The sequence below is a fragment of the Colletotrichum spaethianum genome (genome assembly GCF_022836535.1).
Source record: "Colletotrichum spaethianum MAFF 239500 DNA, contig28, whole genome shotgun sequence".
NCBI classification, from domain to species: domain Eukaryota; kingdom Fungi; phylum Ascomycota; class Sordariomycetes; order Glomerellales; family Glomerellaceae; genus Colletotrichum; species Colletotrichum spaethianum.
In genome coordinates this window covers 579,603-597,184 of record NW_026054798.1, presented here as the reverse complement: position 1 = coordinate 597,184, position 17,582 = coordinate 579,603, and the positions used below count along the sequence as shown (strand labels likewise).

The 17,582-nt window shown below is 53.3% G+C and overlaps 1 protein-coding gene across 1 annotated transcript; it reads right to left on the bottom strand.

The window, feature by feature from the left end:
- Positions 1–6,010: 6,010 nt before the first annotated feature.
- Positions 6,011–7,197, bottom strand: ColSpa_09501 (uncharacterized protein; the record flags this gene model as incomplete). The annotated part of the gene is made up of 3 exons (XM_049275713.1): positions 6,011–6,111; positions 6,180–6,437; positions 6,516–7,197. The coding sequence occupies 3 exons, from the start codon at positions 7,195–7,197 to the stop codon at positions 6,011–6,013; spliced, it is 1,041 nt and encodes a 346-aa protein (XP_049131670.1).
- Positions 7,198–17,582: the final 10,385 nt, after the last annotated feature.

Sequence of the window (17,582 nt, the reverse complement as noted above, 5' to 3'; positions counted from 1 at the left end):
TCTATGCAGGTATTTCGTTGACCAAACGAGTACTTTAGGTCGACTCGACCTCGACTCTATGCAACGTACAACAGACTTCGTATCCCATCATCGAGAACTAGATTCAATCTACAACCCAACTAAAAACCCGAAAAATTGGAAACAAGTCTTTGTATTACAGTACTACCATGTTCATCTAATGATGTTCACTGAAAGTCTGTTACTGTTCGAAGCATAACATTTAGAAGGCCGCCGCCTCGTATATAATCCTCGTCGCTTGCAGCTTAGGGAGTGGCAGCTCAAAAACATTACCAAGGACGCTCGACAACTCCAACGATTTCAAATGGCTGGTGACTTGATGCTATCAACAATAGAGTCTCTGATCGAGGCCCTTGGAAATACAGCAGGTCATGTGGCCCCCTCTTCAGTCGAATCTGAAGACGGCGAGTCCAGGATAGGCTTGAAGACGAGCATATGAATCTACTCTAGAGAGACGAGATGCTGCCTTGAGAGAAAGTTGAGCGGACTGAAGCACGACCTAAAGTTTCTGACCTTTGCGCACGAAATGGGCCAGGCCATCGGCGTCAAGCGCTTGACTCTGCTTGCGATCATTTTCCTTCCCCTGTCTTTGACTGCAGCTATACTAAGCATTCAAACACGACTCAAGGATCTTGGACTACTTATCTACGACCTTATCGGAACTTTTGTTGTCCTCGGGACACATTTTATCTTCATTGCAGCCGTCGTCAAACCCTTTAGTAAGCTGTCTGATCATGTTGAACTCACGGATGCAATGTTCCAGCAAGCCCAGGTTGAAACGACAAGGCGGTTTAAGAAAATTCGCAAGCTACCCGGTTCTGCTCTAAGGGTTATGATAAGGGTCCTTTGGTCGTCCTGTCTATTGTCTTTCCTTGAGGGTATGGTTACAGACGTCAGTGTGATGGCGCGAAGCTTTCTAAGGTTTTTGGCGATTGGTACGATCAGTACGTTGTCAGCGATAGTGGCAATCTTTATCATTGAACGAATCTTACAACTTAAAAGGCGTAAGCGAACAAGGGACTCGGAGGTGTCTGCCCCGATTAACAGGGAGCGAGAATATGAGCAGAGAGATGCAGCAGGAAGAAGCAGTGCGTCTATCCAACTACAAGAAAGACGTCTACCTATGAGTTAAGCTAGTAGCATGTTAAAAAGTGTTCTAAACCCATTCTCGATGTTGATGTATTGAGAGTTAGACTTAACTTTATGTATACATTGTTGCACTGACTAAGTAACAGCGAAATCCGATGATGTGAGAAAGTGAGACTAAACGTTGTCAGTATTTGATGTCCTACTACTGTTACCAAGCGCTGACAGTGAAGCCTCTGCACAGTGAACCTTGAATCCGAACGGCCCGTTCATGCTCGCGCACTGACGAGCACTACTGTTAGCATCACTTATATGGGCTCGACGCGCCTATTGTGTGACGAACTTGAGTTCTGGTGAACACATTCAAGTGCCTGGCTTGGTGTGAGACGTCATAGATACTTATCAAACTGGAACTGTTTGCTAAGCGACAACGCATATTCGAGTAGCATTCTGGTGCGAATTCTAGCGAGGACGTTGAAGAATACGTGATAGTGCCATCATAATTACAAACTAGGCAACCGAAGCATTATGTGGCTTGGACCGATACATCCCCACGTGTCACCATGAATCCACTCTTGTTAAATAAAGCCAGGAGAACGCAGGCGGAGTCGAGGCTTGTACGGAGGCAAACCCTCAGTCTAGTCAGTGAGATGAGTGCGATGTCAGCCGGCGTGCTGCGTATGACTTTGACCCAAAGCCTCAGAAGGCCATTTCTTATATCATTGTCGGAATCTATGAAGCAGTGGAAGGCTCTCATTATAAGGCCATTAAGCAATCTCCAGATATGCCAACCAATCTCAGAGCTGCCAAGAACAGAACGAGATGGACGTTCCGGTCAAAGCCGGCCGCGAAAGACCCACATCACCGGGACCCACCCGGGTCTACCAGAGCAGCGTCGGTTTTAGTTTCCAACGTGAAAGCGGGCCAAGCACCAACGAAGATCCGGTTCAGTGAGCCGATACCCAAAAGCTGTAGGTATGGGTACAAACGTCGAGGCTCCACTGTGGTTCTCTTGTTTGCAAGGATTATCAGATCATGTCTGTCTACCCACAGGGACACCTTTTCCTCACCCCCAAAGCAGAGAGTGTGGTGGAGCCAGGGCGTCGAAAAAGTGATAGATCACATTTGTTGATATGCAAACCAACGCAAAGGAAAAACATGCAAGTCTCAACCCTGTCCCTCCAACCCTTACCAACCATGGCACTGGGAAATTTAGGGCGGGACAGAGAGGGCCGCAAGTCGAGGTACGGGTATGCTTGCTAACAGTCGGCGCTGCTAGCCCCTTTTTAGTTAAGCAGCCTGGCCATTCCACAACTACTCCAGCCCTGACGCCTGTATGCCGCTCGAACAACCAGAGACAGGACATCCCCGAGATCTACGTCTCTTCCCGCAACGCGGATCCCGAGCGCTTTCCAGAGCTCTGGGTTTGGTGGGCAAGACACACACCTTGACCAAGTAAGGATGGGCTGGCTTGTTTAATCTACGCCATGGTTAATCTGCGCTAAGACCCCTCACTTGAAGACGACATCACAAACCTCAAAGCGGCTGGGGCGTCCGTGAGATATCGCCAATACCCAATCTGTCGCCAAAGCCTGGCTCGTTTCGCTCTGTCGTTCAACAACGGCAACGACAGGGCGATCTGTGCCTCGATAGGCAGCCCTGCTTTGCACACGAACCGGGGATGACTTTTCAGCCGTGTCTCAATAAACTCTTCACCCTTGTCAGCAACTCAAATAACAACATCACCCACAGAACCCCAGTGATCTACAACTTGGTATCCCGTTTCTCGCGGGCGAAAGATATACCCTGTAGCTCCCCTGTCCTACTCCGCCTCACACGACAAGCCTCATTTGGCGGCAATATTTGCTTCTTCTGCTCCGGACCGGCTCTCCCTTGCGGCTTCACAGGTGAAATGCTGGGTAGGGTTATATCCATTGTTATACAGTTGTTGCCTTTCTCTCACATATCTGACGATACGTCCGCATTGGCACTGATAACATGATCGACTAGGCCAATCAGAGTCGTGACAGTCAACACGCACCCAACACCAAAGTCCCGAACAGCCGGGCTCTCGCTCTCAGTGCCGTCTCGACATGGCCAAATCACAATCTTGTCCCCACGCCCTTGCCCGGCCTCATGCAAGGTCCTGGTCACTTGTCACATCGCATCACGGTCACACTCATGTTCCGCCTGTACGCGGCTGTGTTCCAATTCTGCCTGGCTGCTACCGGGTCTATGATTGATTCCTTTGCTTTTTGCATTGCCTTCCGACGCATTCTCTCGCCAATCCATGTCGCTCAAGGCAACCGGAGATGGCAGGAGATCCATTCGGCGGCGAAACGCTGTCCGCTCTCGTATCCAAAGTCTCAATTCTTTGGTAGCTTGGTCGCGAGCAGGAGCTGGGGGGTTGGTTCTGCCGCGCAATGAACAGGGGAGGCTGACAAGCCACCTACAATTCAATCAGCAGCATGCATTGGCTCGCCGAGCTGCAAACGCCAATCCCGCACACAACCCGACATTCAGACAACTCGCAGGCAACATGCACAGCCCAGTCGGCAGGAGAAAGGAAGACCTGCAACACCCTGCAGGCAAACGCTTCCACAGTCGTCTCTTCCCGCACCTACCACAGGCCATATAATACGGGGGAGCCTGTTTACCCCCCCCCCCCCCCCCTTATGAACGGATTTTGCCCGCTCTCACTCAATCTGGTCAATTGTCAGAAGCGGGATGCCCGCCAAGATCGTAATCGCAAGCCGAGACAACGCAGTCTCAACTCTGCAAATACAAAACCCACACCACTTGCCGCGGGTTTGACGGCAGTCGGGTTGGGGTTGCTGCCCGACTTGGGGCAATGCGAGGCGGGGGGTTTAACGGATGGAAACCGGGAAATCCGGATATTCAATGAAGAGGAGTCGACCGGTTTCTTGCAAGCCAAGATCGACCTGCCTATTCCAAGGGTCCAAAGTTCCCCAACCTGCGGAGAAGAGATGCGCGCGCACACACACACTCAAGCACACACCTTTGACTGATGGGTCCAACCAAGGTTCGACGCGGTCTGGACTTGCAGTAGGCTGCTCTCCATCTGGCGTCACTAGTTTCCTCCCCCCAAGGCGGGAGATCGGCGCAGATGGCAGTGGTCGTCAAGTTGAGGCCAGCCAGTCAAGCACCCGTACACCGCCTGTTCGAGCAGCCCAGCGCAGGCCGATTGGGCACGAATTTCTTGACGATCAGCCGCCCACCCCCCTCTCCTCCATTTTCTGCCCCGGACTGCCTTCCTCCAATCCGTTGGCCCGCCTGGGGAGCCTCGAACCCGCCGCGCGCATGTCTCTCGCGTGGCGACTACCTTTGGGTCGCCCAATACGTGGCTAGCCCGCGCAGTCTAACCTGATCACCCGCATGAGGCTTACAAGTCTATGCTCAGGGAAACCATGTCGACGTGTCGCACGTTGCTATCAAACAAGCGTAGGGCAGAAAGATCGACGGTGAGGCGCCGCCGCCGAGGCCAGCATCTTCAGCGACCGAATTCGACCCAAGTTTTGCGTCGAACCTCGGGTCCAATGGAACCGGACCTGGGGAAACAAAGATTGGGTGTCGTTATTGGGGAACCCGCCTCACCCCCCTCCATGCAGCCAGCACCTGCGCGCATCTGCAGCTCTCGACTCGACGTGCAGCGCTCGGCCGATGACTTTTCGTGTACTTTGATATTGCTCATGCATCATTTCGTCTCTTTAATTGATTGCAGTAAAGTTTACAAGTACGGGCGTACATACATACACAATTGCCGAGGTGGTCCCCCACCTGGCAGAAAAGAAGAGAAATAAGAAACGGAGCAAACAAGAAGCCAAAATCGCGAAAGAAACAGAACCACACCAAGGCGAAAACCAGAAAGAAGCAAGAACCCCTCCCCCCTCCCCTCCCCACCCAATGTGGTTTGCGCTACAATGACGCAAAGCTCGTGAGAGCATCCCGGCCTGATCTACAACAAGCTCGTAGGTATACATGATTTCTACAACAGGAAGAGACATACACACGTACGTACATACACACACGCCCCTCCTCTTCCATACACGTACGTACTCTCCCGGCCTCTCGCTCGCTCAACGTCCTTTTTCCTTGTTTTTGTCCTCATCCCTTCGTTTGCGAGTTTCCGGCCTCACTTTTTCGCGCTTTTGGTTGGCCATCCCACCCCATTTCGTCGTTCGTCATTCCTCGGAAAAAAAAAGTGTGTTCCCGGTACGCCCATCTATGACCGTCCCGTAAATCCCTTTCCCCCCCCAAAACCTCCCTTCCCATCCACCCACCCCTTACTGCACACGCCCCTGAAAAGAAGCCCAAACCTGCCACCCAGCCTCTCTCTCTTTCTGGTCTCTTCTCTAGCCCCCATACCATGCTTGGGAGACGACGACCTATTTGTTGACACCGCTAGGGATATATGCCAGGCGTCTCTCTAGAAGGCAAGGGGAGAAGTATCATGAAGGAAAGAAAGGAAGAAAGAAAGAAAGGAATAGCAAAATAAAGAAGAAAACCACGAATGGGTACCCCATCGAGGATGCTGACATAGATACCTGATACCTGCCCAACCACCTGTTGGAATGCGAAAAATGATGAGAGCAGTTATCCTCCCTGATGAACTCCAAGTCCGCGTGACATCGTGTTTGGTATCCGTCTCTCGTAACAAGACGTCCCGAATGCCGAGAATGTACATTTGGCAAGGGGATGGTGGGGAGAAGGAAAAATGAGGCCGTCCTGGGTGTGCGGGAGAAATAACAAGTCCGCAAAGAAGCCGCCCACCCAAGCGCACCTCCCGAATACGTCTACAGGCCTTTCCACATGGCCCAATATGTAGTCGTTTCTTGGGGTTGGTCTCGAGGCTGAGCAGCCGGCCGATCCCTTGCTCGAATCTTCCTTATCTGCTCCCTTGATGGGAGCCGGATCCTGCTTGGGCTCCGCCGCCGTTGCCGCTGGATTCTTCGTTTGCCTCGTATTGATCGAGGCAAGCCTCAAGAACTAGGGGGATCGTCAGCGTTCCATGGTGGCCTCCATGATAGCTTCCAGAGGGGCTGCGCAAGACTTACTCTCGATGATCTGCTGCTCCCAAACCCCGTATTGGTAATCGACAAGGCCATGGCGTTCGATGCCGTCGCAAAGCCGGACCAGCTCTTTGCCCATCTTTTCCAAGCCTTCCTTGGTGACAAGGGTCTGCGATCGTTGCAACTGCCTTCCAGGCTCCATCATGTCCTTCTGCATCTGGAAAAGCGCGAGCCATGCGTGGTTGAAGTCGTTCCAGAGCTTGATTCGGTCTCCGTGTAGGTTTTGATCGTCAAGGTTGAGGCCTGCAGAATCATGGTGTTAGTAACGTCGCCCATAAGGACCAAGACAGGGCCGTGGCGCGCGTGGTTTCCGATGCTTACCGAGATCGACGACTTGCGTTAAAAGCCAGTTCGACACATCCAGGAGCGACTGGCTAGCGCTCTCGAGCACGCCGTTGCGGACGTTCTGGAAGACACCCCGCAGTGCTGACTGGTATTCCATCCATTTCTCCTCCAAGCCACCCGTGGCGGCGTAATCCTGCTCTTCCATTGATACATCGGCACTCGCTGTCTGCTGCGGCATCCCGCCCACATTGGAGATGTTGGTCTGGTAGTTTGCCATTTGCGGCTGTTGATATGCGGTCGCCGTGGCGCTCGCGGGTTGCGCATGGGGAATGTTGGATGTTCCTGTGCTACTGCTTGGATCGTTGGAGAAGTACGACGTCGACACGTCTGTTGGCAAGATGGGAGCGGCTGCAGGCTGCCGTTGGAACTGTGCCTGGTTATCGTAAACTGAGCCCGTCGCGCCAGCCAAGTTATCGTAGCCCATGGTCATGGCTGCGTTGTATCCTCCAAAATTCTGCGCGGGACGGCCGTCCTGGCCGTATCCCGAGGGGTAATGCATCGTGTTGGTCGCCATGGGCGCGTTGAAAGAGCCCGCTACCGGTTCCTGATAGTTGTACGTGCTGTAGCTACCCGTGCTTCCCATGCTGCCCCGTGGCTGTGAGGGCGAAGTGTTGAGCGGCGCCGGCCGGTTATACCGCTCCGTCGAACCTGTGGCCATGGTGCGGCGCTGCTGCAAGGGATCTTGAACGTTGTATCTTGGGTTGGAGGTGGGATGCATGGGCGCTTCATTCTGCCTCCGACGGCGGTTGGGATCATCCATCCCACGAGGGGCTTGGTTGCCGGTCGGCTCCGAGGGCAAGCCTGCCGTGTGCGCCGGCGGCAACGGAGCTGGCGATGTGTACAGCAAGGCCAGGTTGGGCCGTTGGACCGGTCACAAGACCGTCCAATTGTCGCGTCTAAGTGCGGCGGAGAACTAAACCGGTGGACTTCGACTTTCTGACCTTCCCTCTGTTCCTACAGTAGCCTGGCACGTCGGAGATACTAATTGGCAGCGAGCCGTACGTTGAAAGCTGGTTGGAAAGGCGCGCGGAGCTCTCTTCTCTCTTCCAAGCTTATGTGCTTCGACCGAGCAAAAAAAAAAAAAGAGGAAAAGTGGCCGGGCGTGTCGCAGCGCAAGAGAAGGGGGGGTCTGAATTCGACCAGGCGGCACCGACGGCGGGTAATGAAGTCGCGTGGTAAGGTGTCGGATCGGTAGTGGTTCGAATTTAAAAGACACCAAAAGAGACAAAAGGTAAGGGAGCGTTGACTTGGGGGTCGGAGAGCCTGACGTTTGTATGTCGATGTAGGGTCTGTCTGATGTCGAGCCGAGCAGAGGGCAGCACGGGATGGGCTGGCAGGCTCCTCGGGCGGCAGGTAATAGAAGTGGCTTTTATGATTTGGCTTGGGAGGGAAGATGGCGGACGTGGTGAAGGATGGGGAGAGCAAGGAAGTTAACTGTTCAGACTTGCTTGTCGCGACAAGCTCGGCGAAGCTAGCGCCGGTCTATTTCATGCCCTGACGCCTGAAGGTTCGGGAAGACAAGACGAAGAATTGGCGACGAGTCGTTGATGTCTTGTGAGTCGTCAGAGAAGTTTAGATTTTAGCAAACAAAAACCCAGCGAATGGGGTGGATATCGCGCTGACTTGTCAAACTGGTGTCAGGTTCGATACCAGGAAGATCCCAGATGCCGCATGCAACACGATGTCCAACATTACAAGCCGGTCCTTGCGCGATCTGCTTGGGCAATGAAGCCGCACCAGGGTGTCAGCGACCACCGAGTCGCCTTGACGCAAGATGCGATTCGTCAGAACAGGAGCAAGCGCCGGCCGGACCGATCTTGTCTTTAGATGAGCAGGATAAGTCGAGTCCCAATGCTCAGGCTTGGCCAGGGAGAGGAGGCTGTGCGGCGTCGGCGTGGTGGGTTGGGACTTGCGTTGAGGCTCGTGGTGTGGATGAATGTAGATGGAGCAGGACCGAGAACCACTTTTGCTTCTCGTAGCTTAGTGCTGCGAGGCTAGACGCGAGTCTATGTAGCCTTGGAGAGGGGCGAGGAAGAACAGGGTAAGCTTGTGGTGATGGGAGACGTTATGGGGTGTGTGTGTGTTCGGGTCGTTGGTGTGGAGGGCGATGTGAGCGGTAGTATTGGGGTTCAGTCTTATAACATGGGAGGGATGCAGATATGGGTCGATGCCGGCAGGATTCAGCACTGAAAGAACGGGTGTGTGTGCGGGAGTGAGGGGACGAAGAGGAAGAGAAGGAAAAGTAATAAAAGGGTAGATGGAGAAAAAAGCAAGAATAACCCCCCCCAAAAAAAAGACTTGGACTAAAATGGGGGGTGACTAGGTACGGATGTGTGAGAAGGTAGGTGTGTGAAAAGGTAGGTGTGTGAGAAGTGAGTGAGCAAGTGTGTGTGTGTGTGTGTGTGTGTGTGAGAGAGAGAGAGAGAGAGAGAGAGAGAGAGAGAGAAAACCGGGAAGTCGAGGTGAGGCGGAAAAAGACAAGCTAGAGTCAAAGGACACACGGACGAGCAGACAAGCAAGCAGTTGCCTTCCACTCCCAAGGGGAACGAGCAGGCCGATTAAGGAAGCCAGGAATTCCAAGTCCAAGAAAGTCTTTACGGATGAGACTAAAAAGAAGACCCGAACCCAGTGGCAGAGACAGTCGAGAGAGGGGAGAGGGTGGAAAAGGCAAAAGTACTACTACCGGACGATGGTAAGTAGCGTGTATGCAGAGCCGAAGAGTAATGAACCCGGCAGACAGCGCCGTGGTCAAGGAAGTATCCGTTCCGTGGAGTAAGGTAGGGCAGATTCAATCCAAGTGCGGCTAGATGGCCCTAAGGGGAAACAAGCTGGACCTCGTAACGCGCCAGAGAGACCCAGATGTAATCTAAAAGTGATTGTACCGTGGGAAAAAGCCAAACCGGCTCGGTGCTTGCCCACGGGTTTGTCTTGTCCCAAGGGATTTCCTCGGGTCCGATGCGCGTGGCAGCCCACGAAGGAATTGTGACCAACACAGTACAAGTGCGGCACCGGCAGAGGCAAGGCAAGATAGCGGCCGCAGCGGACAAGGAGGGATGGAGCTACGAGACGAAGCTGCAGTACTCTTTAGATGGTTGGTTGCTGTTGGCTGTTGGTTGTCGGACAACGACTGGGACCTCGGGATGGACCTGGAGTTGGAGAGATGAAGTTGGAGCTGGTAACCCGGCCGAACGAGGGACGCTATGCAGCGATCTGCAAGGCAATGTCTGAAGATGGGGGTTCCCTGGTATGGCAACCAGCTCTTTGGTAAAAAGAGGCGTAGGTAATAGACGGAATGGACGAGATGCAGGCGATAGATGATTTGATGGGCGTGAACGTCGACGTGGGTGTAAAAGACCGCGTGTGAGTGGGTGACCGAGTGTCTCTCGCAGTGGAGGGTGGGCTTGAGCTGGTGTTGGCGCTGGTGATGGATGGAAGGAGGATGACAAGGGGGGTGAGGCAGGAGGACTCGGGTGAGGTATCCGTATCAAATGTATTTGTTCCTCCAGATATTGATGAGCTAGGAAGGCAAGAGGGAGAAGGTTGACGAGCACAGGGACGAGGGAAGCAGGACTCGAATAGAGCAACAAGTCAGTCAAGTGGCCGTAGCGCCCAAAGCCACTTTACTAGAGACCCGAGTAAGGGAATGTGTTTGGATCGGGCCTTGTGTGTAGGGGACAGAGAAAGAAAGAGAGAGAGAGGGACAGACCGATCGGAGGGTAAAAAGAATCAGAGGCTTATGCAGCAGAGCCAAAGCCAAGTGGCACACGCCCCATAACCGGGGCTAGTTGCGAGCACAGAGTCAGGCCTTGTCAGGTGCCCTACGCTGGGTTCGCCTCAGAGAGTCAGGAATGTAGAGGCGCAGAAAGCTTGAGGCATGGCATGGTATGAAATGGGTGGTATGGGTTATTGGTGCCTTGGGTAAAGGCAGATGTGAAGAGACGGCAGGGCGTGTGAATGGGGAGGAGGCAGTCGGCGTATCACGCACGTGAACAAACGTCGACAAACCTTGCGAAAGAAAAAGACACTCGACGACACCTCGTTCTTGCTATTCACTGTATTGACGAAATACAAGGATATTTCCGCAGAGAAAGGAGGCATGGGACAGGTACTACGAGAATGCCTCAACGGGCAGACAGACAAGAGACGAGATGGGATGGATGAGATGGAAAGTCAAGCACACGTCGACTAGCCAGAAAAAGATTGCAACGGGGGTGGGTGTGCCGAGTCTTGTTGGTCCCCTTCCTGTCTTCCCACCTTCGGTTTCTCTCCTCTGTTTCGCGGCAGTGAAGGGTTGGCTTGGGGCACGCCCGTGGTTGTTCCGCCCACACCACAGGACAGAAAGCTACTTACCTCACTTCACCTCATAGCAGGCAGCTTCTCTCCATCCATCTGCCCTGGGTCTGGTGTCCCTCGTCCGGAGCTGGCTCCTGCTTGGCATTATCGGGCTTACCAGGTTCGGTCTCAAGAGTCGAGAGTCTGACTTGACTTGACGTTACTGTCTTCTTTCTCTTCTCTCCTCGTTCTGCTCTAAGATGGTGCACCGCCGCCCGATATCTCGAGAGCGGGAAAAAAAAAAAGAGAGTCAAAGTGTCCTTCCACACTGTTACCAGTTTCGTTTCGATTTTGTGCTTGCATTCGGGCCCGAGTAGTCGCAGTCCCCAGCAAGCTCAGGTCCGTATTCTCCCCTTCCAATCTCCCCATGTGTGATTTGAGTTCCTCCGATCGGGGCTGCAGACAGACATTTGAACTGCGGATGGCAAGCTGGGCTGAAGAGATTCTGGGTGAATGGATGAATTGGGAAGGGATAGAAACGGGGACCCCGTCCTACTCTGCAGCAGCAGCAGCAGCAGCAGCACTCTCCGCTCCCCTCGGTGCGATGCTAATGACGAGCCCCCCCTGAACGATGAGCTGGAGGGATCGTAAAAGTTAAAAAAAGTCTGTGAGCACCCAGATGGCTGGATTTGGGGGCTTTGTTTATTACCGCTCTGAGACAAGCCCGGTAACCCTGGTCCGCATTCCTCCACCTCCCCTGGCACACCGGCCGGGGACCACAGGCACTAGCAAATCATCAATTCTCATTATTGCTTGCCTTCTTTTTGTTCTGTTTATTCATTTTATCCTGCACAGTAATATCAGTCGAGAGGCCCTGTCAAGCTGTCTTCCGGCGCTGTCGACGCACCGTGTCTTGGCTTCAATGGGTTCGTAGTCGCACTGTTGGCCTAGAGCTCCAGGCCCCAGAGAAAGGCCCTCCTCAATGGCGAGACGAGGCGATGCACTGCCGGTGCCGAAATGACGTACATACATCACGGCCGACACCCACTCTAGTCCAAGGCGGAGCAGCAGATTGATCGTCAGCTCCGGGGCGGAGGAGAGCGTAAATAAAAAAAGAAGAAAAAAAGAGGAGAGCTTACGGGGTGAGCATGACAAAGCCATCGGCTCTTACACATTTCAGATGTTCGAAACAGCGATGAACCATGCCGTACGTATCTCCCGTCGTACGTAGCTTGCGGTCTCGCTGAGCATAGACACCGAACTTGTGCCAACTCGTTATGCAGGTGAGGTGGCCGTTAGCCGAAAGTCGGGACCCAAACGTGACTCGATACTTGAATCGTGCACCGATCTTATCCCCACTCCTCGGCTCATCATACCCCAACGTCGAGCCAATAGGCAAGCTCTCCAGCCACTGAACTTCGAGACGCTTATTTGGTCTGGGCCTATTATATGCGCCAAACCGGTGTTCGACAGCCAGGACTTTGGTTTGCAAGTCAAGCCCGATTGCTCGTGTTTCAGACTCATTGCACGAACTTCAAGTAGCAGTCTGCACTGGTGCGATTCAGTTAAAGTTGATGCGAGATACTGATGTACAACTAAGCAACTTGAACCGTCTCGGATTGGGAGGATGCAGTACTTGGTAGTAGCAGAGTATGGGAGAAAAACGTTTCCAGTTGGAAAACGGGTCGAGTCGGCCCCCAGAAAAATCGGTCAAAATGGGAGTAGGTGGAGTAACGAGCAGGTGAAGACAAGACAGGAAGGGACTTCCGTCCCTGCGAGCCTTCCTTTGACAGACCAGTCGAAACCAATGGAATGTAAGGAACGAAAACGACAGGCCGCCATTTGGAATACTGAAAAGGGGCCCGGCCGAGTCGATACAGACGAGGATCTGAACCCCCTTTCTGCTGGTGTGCGAGAAGAAACATTGTTCGGTATTGACAACCTGACCAGGCCGGGTTCGGCGCAGCTAGTGAGACTCGCCGATGCCCAATGGGTTGGAGGTGATCGAAGCCTCACTTTACCACAGTCGCCGAGTGCCAAATTCTCCAGCAGCATCTGAGCGTTCTTTTCGAGAGACGGATGGGGAAGTGGAAGCGGCACAATCAAGAAGGCTATTATGCAGAGGCTTAGTCGGTGCTTCAGCTGTGCTTCAGTGTGCAGTGCTGTGCAAGTTGTCTTGCTTGAGGCCACTCTCGTTTGCTGTATAAGATGAGGATTTGCTGCATAGAGGCGACGGGTTTCTGTCCAAGTACTGGTACTTCTAGAGCTGGTGGACGCGTGTTGGTGTTGATGAAAGACATAAACCATGAACCTTGCCCGAATATCGAAGCTGCCGGGGGTCCAGTTGGGAAGCACTGGAAAAGGAGTGGACAGGGAGCGAGTGAGGTTGAAGAAGCCGATGCAGCATCCCTGCCGAGCGACCAGGGTTAAAAACCTGGGCTCTGTGGGTTCCTTAATGAGTGCCGGTGCCTTGCCTGAGTGGTTCGGAGGGTGCGGAACGCGGGCGAGGTATCTGTACATGTCGAGATGGTTGCTTCCAGCTGTTATAGTACGCTAGTGAAGCTGCATCTGCAGCTGCAGGGTCGCAGCCCCCCCACCCCTCATCTTGCTTTGGGGTCCTTTTGGAAGAAGATAGGTGGCAGTAGTATTCCAGGGATTGTGCCTGAACGCATTATTTCACACATGGGGGGACAGGCCTGTGAATGGCTGCCGATGCTCTATTACGATGTTACAGAGCGCAAGATGGTGGGGTTCGCCCGGTATAGGTATTCTGGACTCATCATCAGTTTAGGTACACTCACTGACCATGTGCAGAACTTGGTCAGAGGGAGGGAGAAAGATGGTGTAAAAAGCTTCTGCAACTACTTCGAGAATCTGCGGGCTCCAAACTCCCAGTCTCGTGCCTAGTAAGCTGAGGTGATGAGCACCTGCATACGAAGCGCCCTCTGTCATTTGAGATTGCATTAGCCGGAACGCTCCCTGGACGAAAAAGCGACCTGACCTTACCTTATCCACCAAGTCCTCCCGGTAAGGTTCTCTGCCTCCCCTTGGCGAAGCATGATGTGCGTCTGGTTGTATTGTTCACGGGGTCTTTCAGGTACGTTTGTAAGGTGAGGGATGGGACTTGAATGCACGGTACGGGCGTAGGTTGACCCGGACGTGTTCGCGTCAATTCCGGGGCCAGACGACGCAGGGGGAATCGTACTTACGATGTGCAGATGGAGCGAGGCGTTGAGATGTTGTGGATCCCCTGGCCATGTCTCTGGCGAGGAGTTCCGCTACCCGTACGGACATTCCAGCCGCCAATACTGCGAATTTGTACGCGGGCCCACAACTGACGAGATTTCCATCAAGACGACTGTGATCCGGTATGGTGAGATGTGAGCAAAAAGAAGTCTTGGCTAAGCCCAAGGCATTGCCCGCGCTGGGCATACAGTCAGTATCTGGAAGGTACGTACCTAAGCCAAGGCAGATGGAAGGCGCCTTACTGCCTTGATTACGTACCTTAGCTATGCTCTTGAACGTAAAGCCTCTCGGGCGGGCAAGTTCCATCATGATTCCCTCAGAGCACCATCGCGCCTGCCTCCACTTCCATCGGTTTTCTTGACAAAGAAGGCCCGGCTGGAGATGAGCAAGATATCCGGACCGCATGCCGTGTACGTACTTCGTTCAGCTCAAACTCGTGCTCCCCGCTAGGTCTAGCGGCTCATGGTTTGTTCAAAGTAAAAACCGCTGCGCCCGGCTAATGCATTCTCTGTGGGACTGGGGCGGATTTTCTCCAACTTTCATCAATTTCCCTCACTGGCACCGCAACCAAAGTCACCTTGGAGTATCGACATCCGAACACCACCACACACCGAGCTACTCTACTCCACCGCGCTACACCACCTCATCAGACGTCGACTGCTCGATGCTACCTACACACGCGGGTGATGAGAAAAGCGTGTCATGGTTATCTGCTCGGGTACCTCTGCTCTCGCGTCTTCGTTTCGACAGCGTGTCTGTCATCATCTGGGAGACTAAGTGATAAGCAAAGGAGGTCGGACCTGAATACATGGATGACACGAGGACTTGTAAATCGCGAGCCACAACGCAGATTCACCAATGCCTCTATGGATGGATACCGCTAAAGTAGGCCAAGGATAAGACCAACAACAAGACGGTGGCCAAGGCCACAAACCTTGAGCAAAGACAAAGCACAGGTGTGGTTACAGCATCGAGTGCCAATGAAGCACTTGCCCACACGCCTTGGGCAGCACGACCCCAATTGCCCAACCAGACTCGCCGTATCGCAATGCTCCAACCCACTTCAAGGTCGTCTTCCAGTCGGGTTAATTGCGCCCTCAACCCAGCCCAACCGAACCTGCACCTCGGCCCTGAGACTCAAGGTACGGATGCCCTTACCGCAGTACCTTAATTCCGGCTGTGTGGCACGGCATCGGGCAAGTAAAGACTGCGCAAAGCGCGCTAATAATGTCTGGAACGGCGCTTATGCTGTTTACGTCAGTAGGTGCCTCTTCCACGGTGACGTGAAGAGACACCGTCGGCTTCGACGCTTTGCCTAAGGTGCTTAAGCACAAACTACGGCATCATATCCTTACCCTGCTTCTGCCTGTCCATCCTCCAAGTCCCCGACTCAACGCCCGTGGCTTGCCGACGGCTGCCGTTAACACATCACTATTCAACATGAAGGAAGGCCCGAACGAGCGGAGATGGGCGTTACGCCAAGGAAGATTGACCGTCAACGGTCGAACTAAGGCCATTCCGGCTTCATCTCAGTCATTTACCACGCTTCTGGTTTACACTTACACCCCGAAGCGCAACTTGAAGTGGTTAGGTCGCCCTCGACTGGTTTGGTGTGCTGCCCCTCCTCCATCTTCCTTCTCATGCAAGGTATAGCCCGTCACACAACCGTTGGACATTTTCTTCTTCTTAGACGATCTCAGCCTCACACAAGGCGACTGTCGTCGATCATCTCTACCGACACCTGGTTGATCCCCGTAGCTCGCCACGAGATCCTCCCTCTCTAAATAAAAAATTCAAGCGCAGAGATCCTTCCCCAACTTTGAATCTGATCCTCTCATCCACTCACATACACGGCCTTGAAAGGATGTAACGCCAAACAACGTCAGGTGGACGCAGCTCAATAGCCTCGTTATCGCATCACATAACATTGTTGCGATCTTGTTTCCCCACCTTCACTCTTGTCGTCTCAAGCCTCTGTCGCCAAACCTATATCGTCACCGATATTTCGCCTCGTCCGTCGGCTGGTTGGTTTCGTAGCAATCACACCTCTGTCCTCTCAAGGTGCCCTAAACCCATCAACACGCCCCTCGTTCGCCCTAATGATCGTCACAAGCCCACACCAAAATTTTGACGGGGTGGTCGACTTGCTCGATGTGCCACCTTGCCTGATCCGGTGAAACCAGCCGACTCGTGCTGTACACCACCACATCTCTCTCAACTTCTCCAGCCGCCGAGCAAACCGCCGACTGGACTGCAAAGTCGTCACCGCAAACGGCCACAATAGATGAAACTAGCTCTACGAACCTTCGATTCATTGATTCCACGCTTCTAGAAACCTTCGGTGGCGAGGACCGGTTCCAGTGTCTGTGCACTCGCTGTTGTCTCCTTTTAGGGGTTACCTTGTGTGGGAAATTGAAACAAGGCCCTCGCCGGACGCATTTCTGCAACGTTGGCCATGAGGGGCCGCCATCACTAGCCTCAGCGCCAGAGACGTCGACGCGCTTGCTCACGGACCTTTTTGCAATTGTTCGCGTCTTTAACCCGCCCGCAGCTCTGTACAGGTGCCAACATGTGGCCTATGATTCTGGCCTGATAATGACACATGAGGGCTACCTTCACCCCTTCCAAGACCCGGTTTCAATGCGCGCCAACAAAAACCAGAAAACAACCATCCACGGCCGCTCCGTACGTACAACGGTTGCAAGTGGCCATTGCACCCACTAGTTAAATGAGCTGTATCAGCTAAAAGAACACCTTCGGGTTGCCCTTACCGATGCCATGTGGGGGAGGCAGTAAGACTTTCGACAAGAGATAGCGAGAAGGAGGAAGAGCACATTGCGAAGACTCGTGCTGTTGACTGCCAGTCACGGAATCTGGCTTGTTATGTTTCAGACTCCGAGTATGGTTCGGCATCTGGCCCTTGAATCGGTCCTCATGGATGTCCAATCTCCTCGCTGCCCTGTGCCCGATCTTGCGTTCCTGGGCCGCGTCCAGGTCATGGACTATTGTAATTAAAGACACCACGTTGCTTCAACGTGGATTGCAACGGCCGGGATTCCATCAAGCAGGACATGGGATCGCCGCACTTGATCCTAAAGCAGACCGTCTACCTTGGGTCGATGGAATAGCAAGCCTCCCAATACCGTTGTCATTAAAAGCATGGTTGCTATCGGTTGATATCAGCAGCACCAAAAGTCCCGGTAATACCGAAACCGGGATATCTCCAGGGCCTCTCGAATCGCGTTAGCTCTCCCAAGCATCTTACACAAGCTGTATTAGCGGGGTTACTCGTGGTCGACAGCGGCGCCATGACTTGGGCTCGTTTGCGTTCACATACCACCAGGCTATCACCGGCTGCCTGGGTTACATTGTTGCAGCGTTGAAGAGCAAGGCAAAGGTACATCATAGGCTGACATTGTAAGAGCTGCCTCTGTTCTATGGATACACAGGGGTGGTAGTACAACAAAAAGGTGGTATGAATGACGGGCGGCATCATCGCCAACTCTACTCGAGGCAAGAGACATT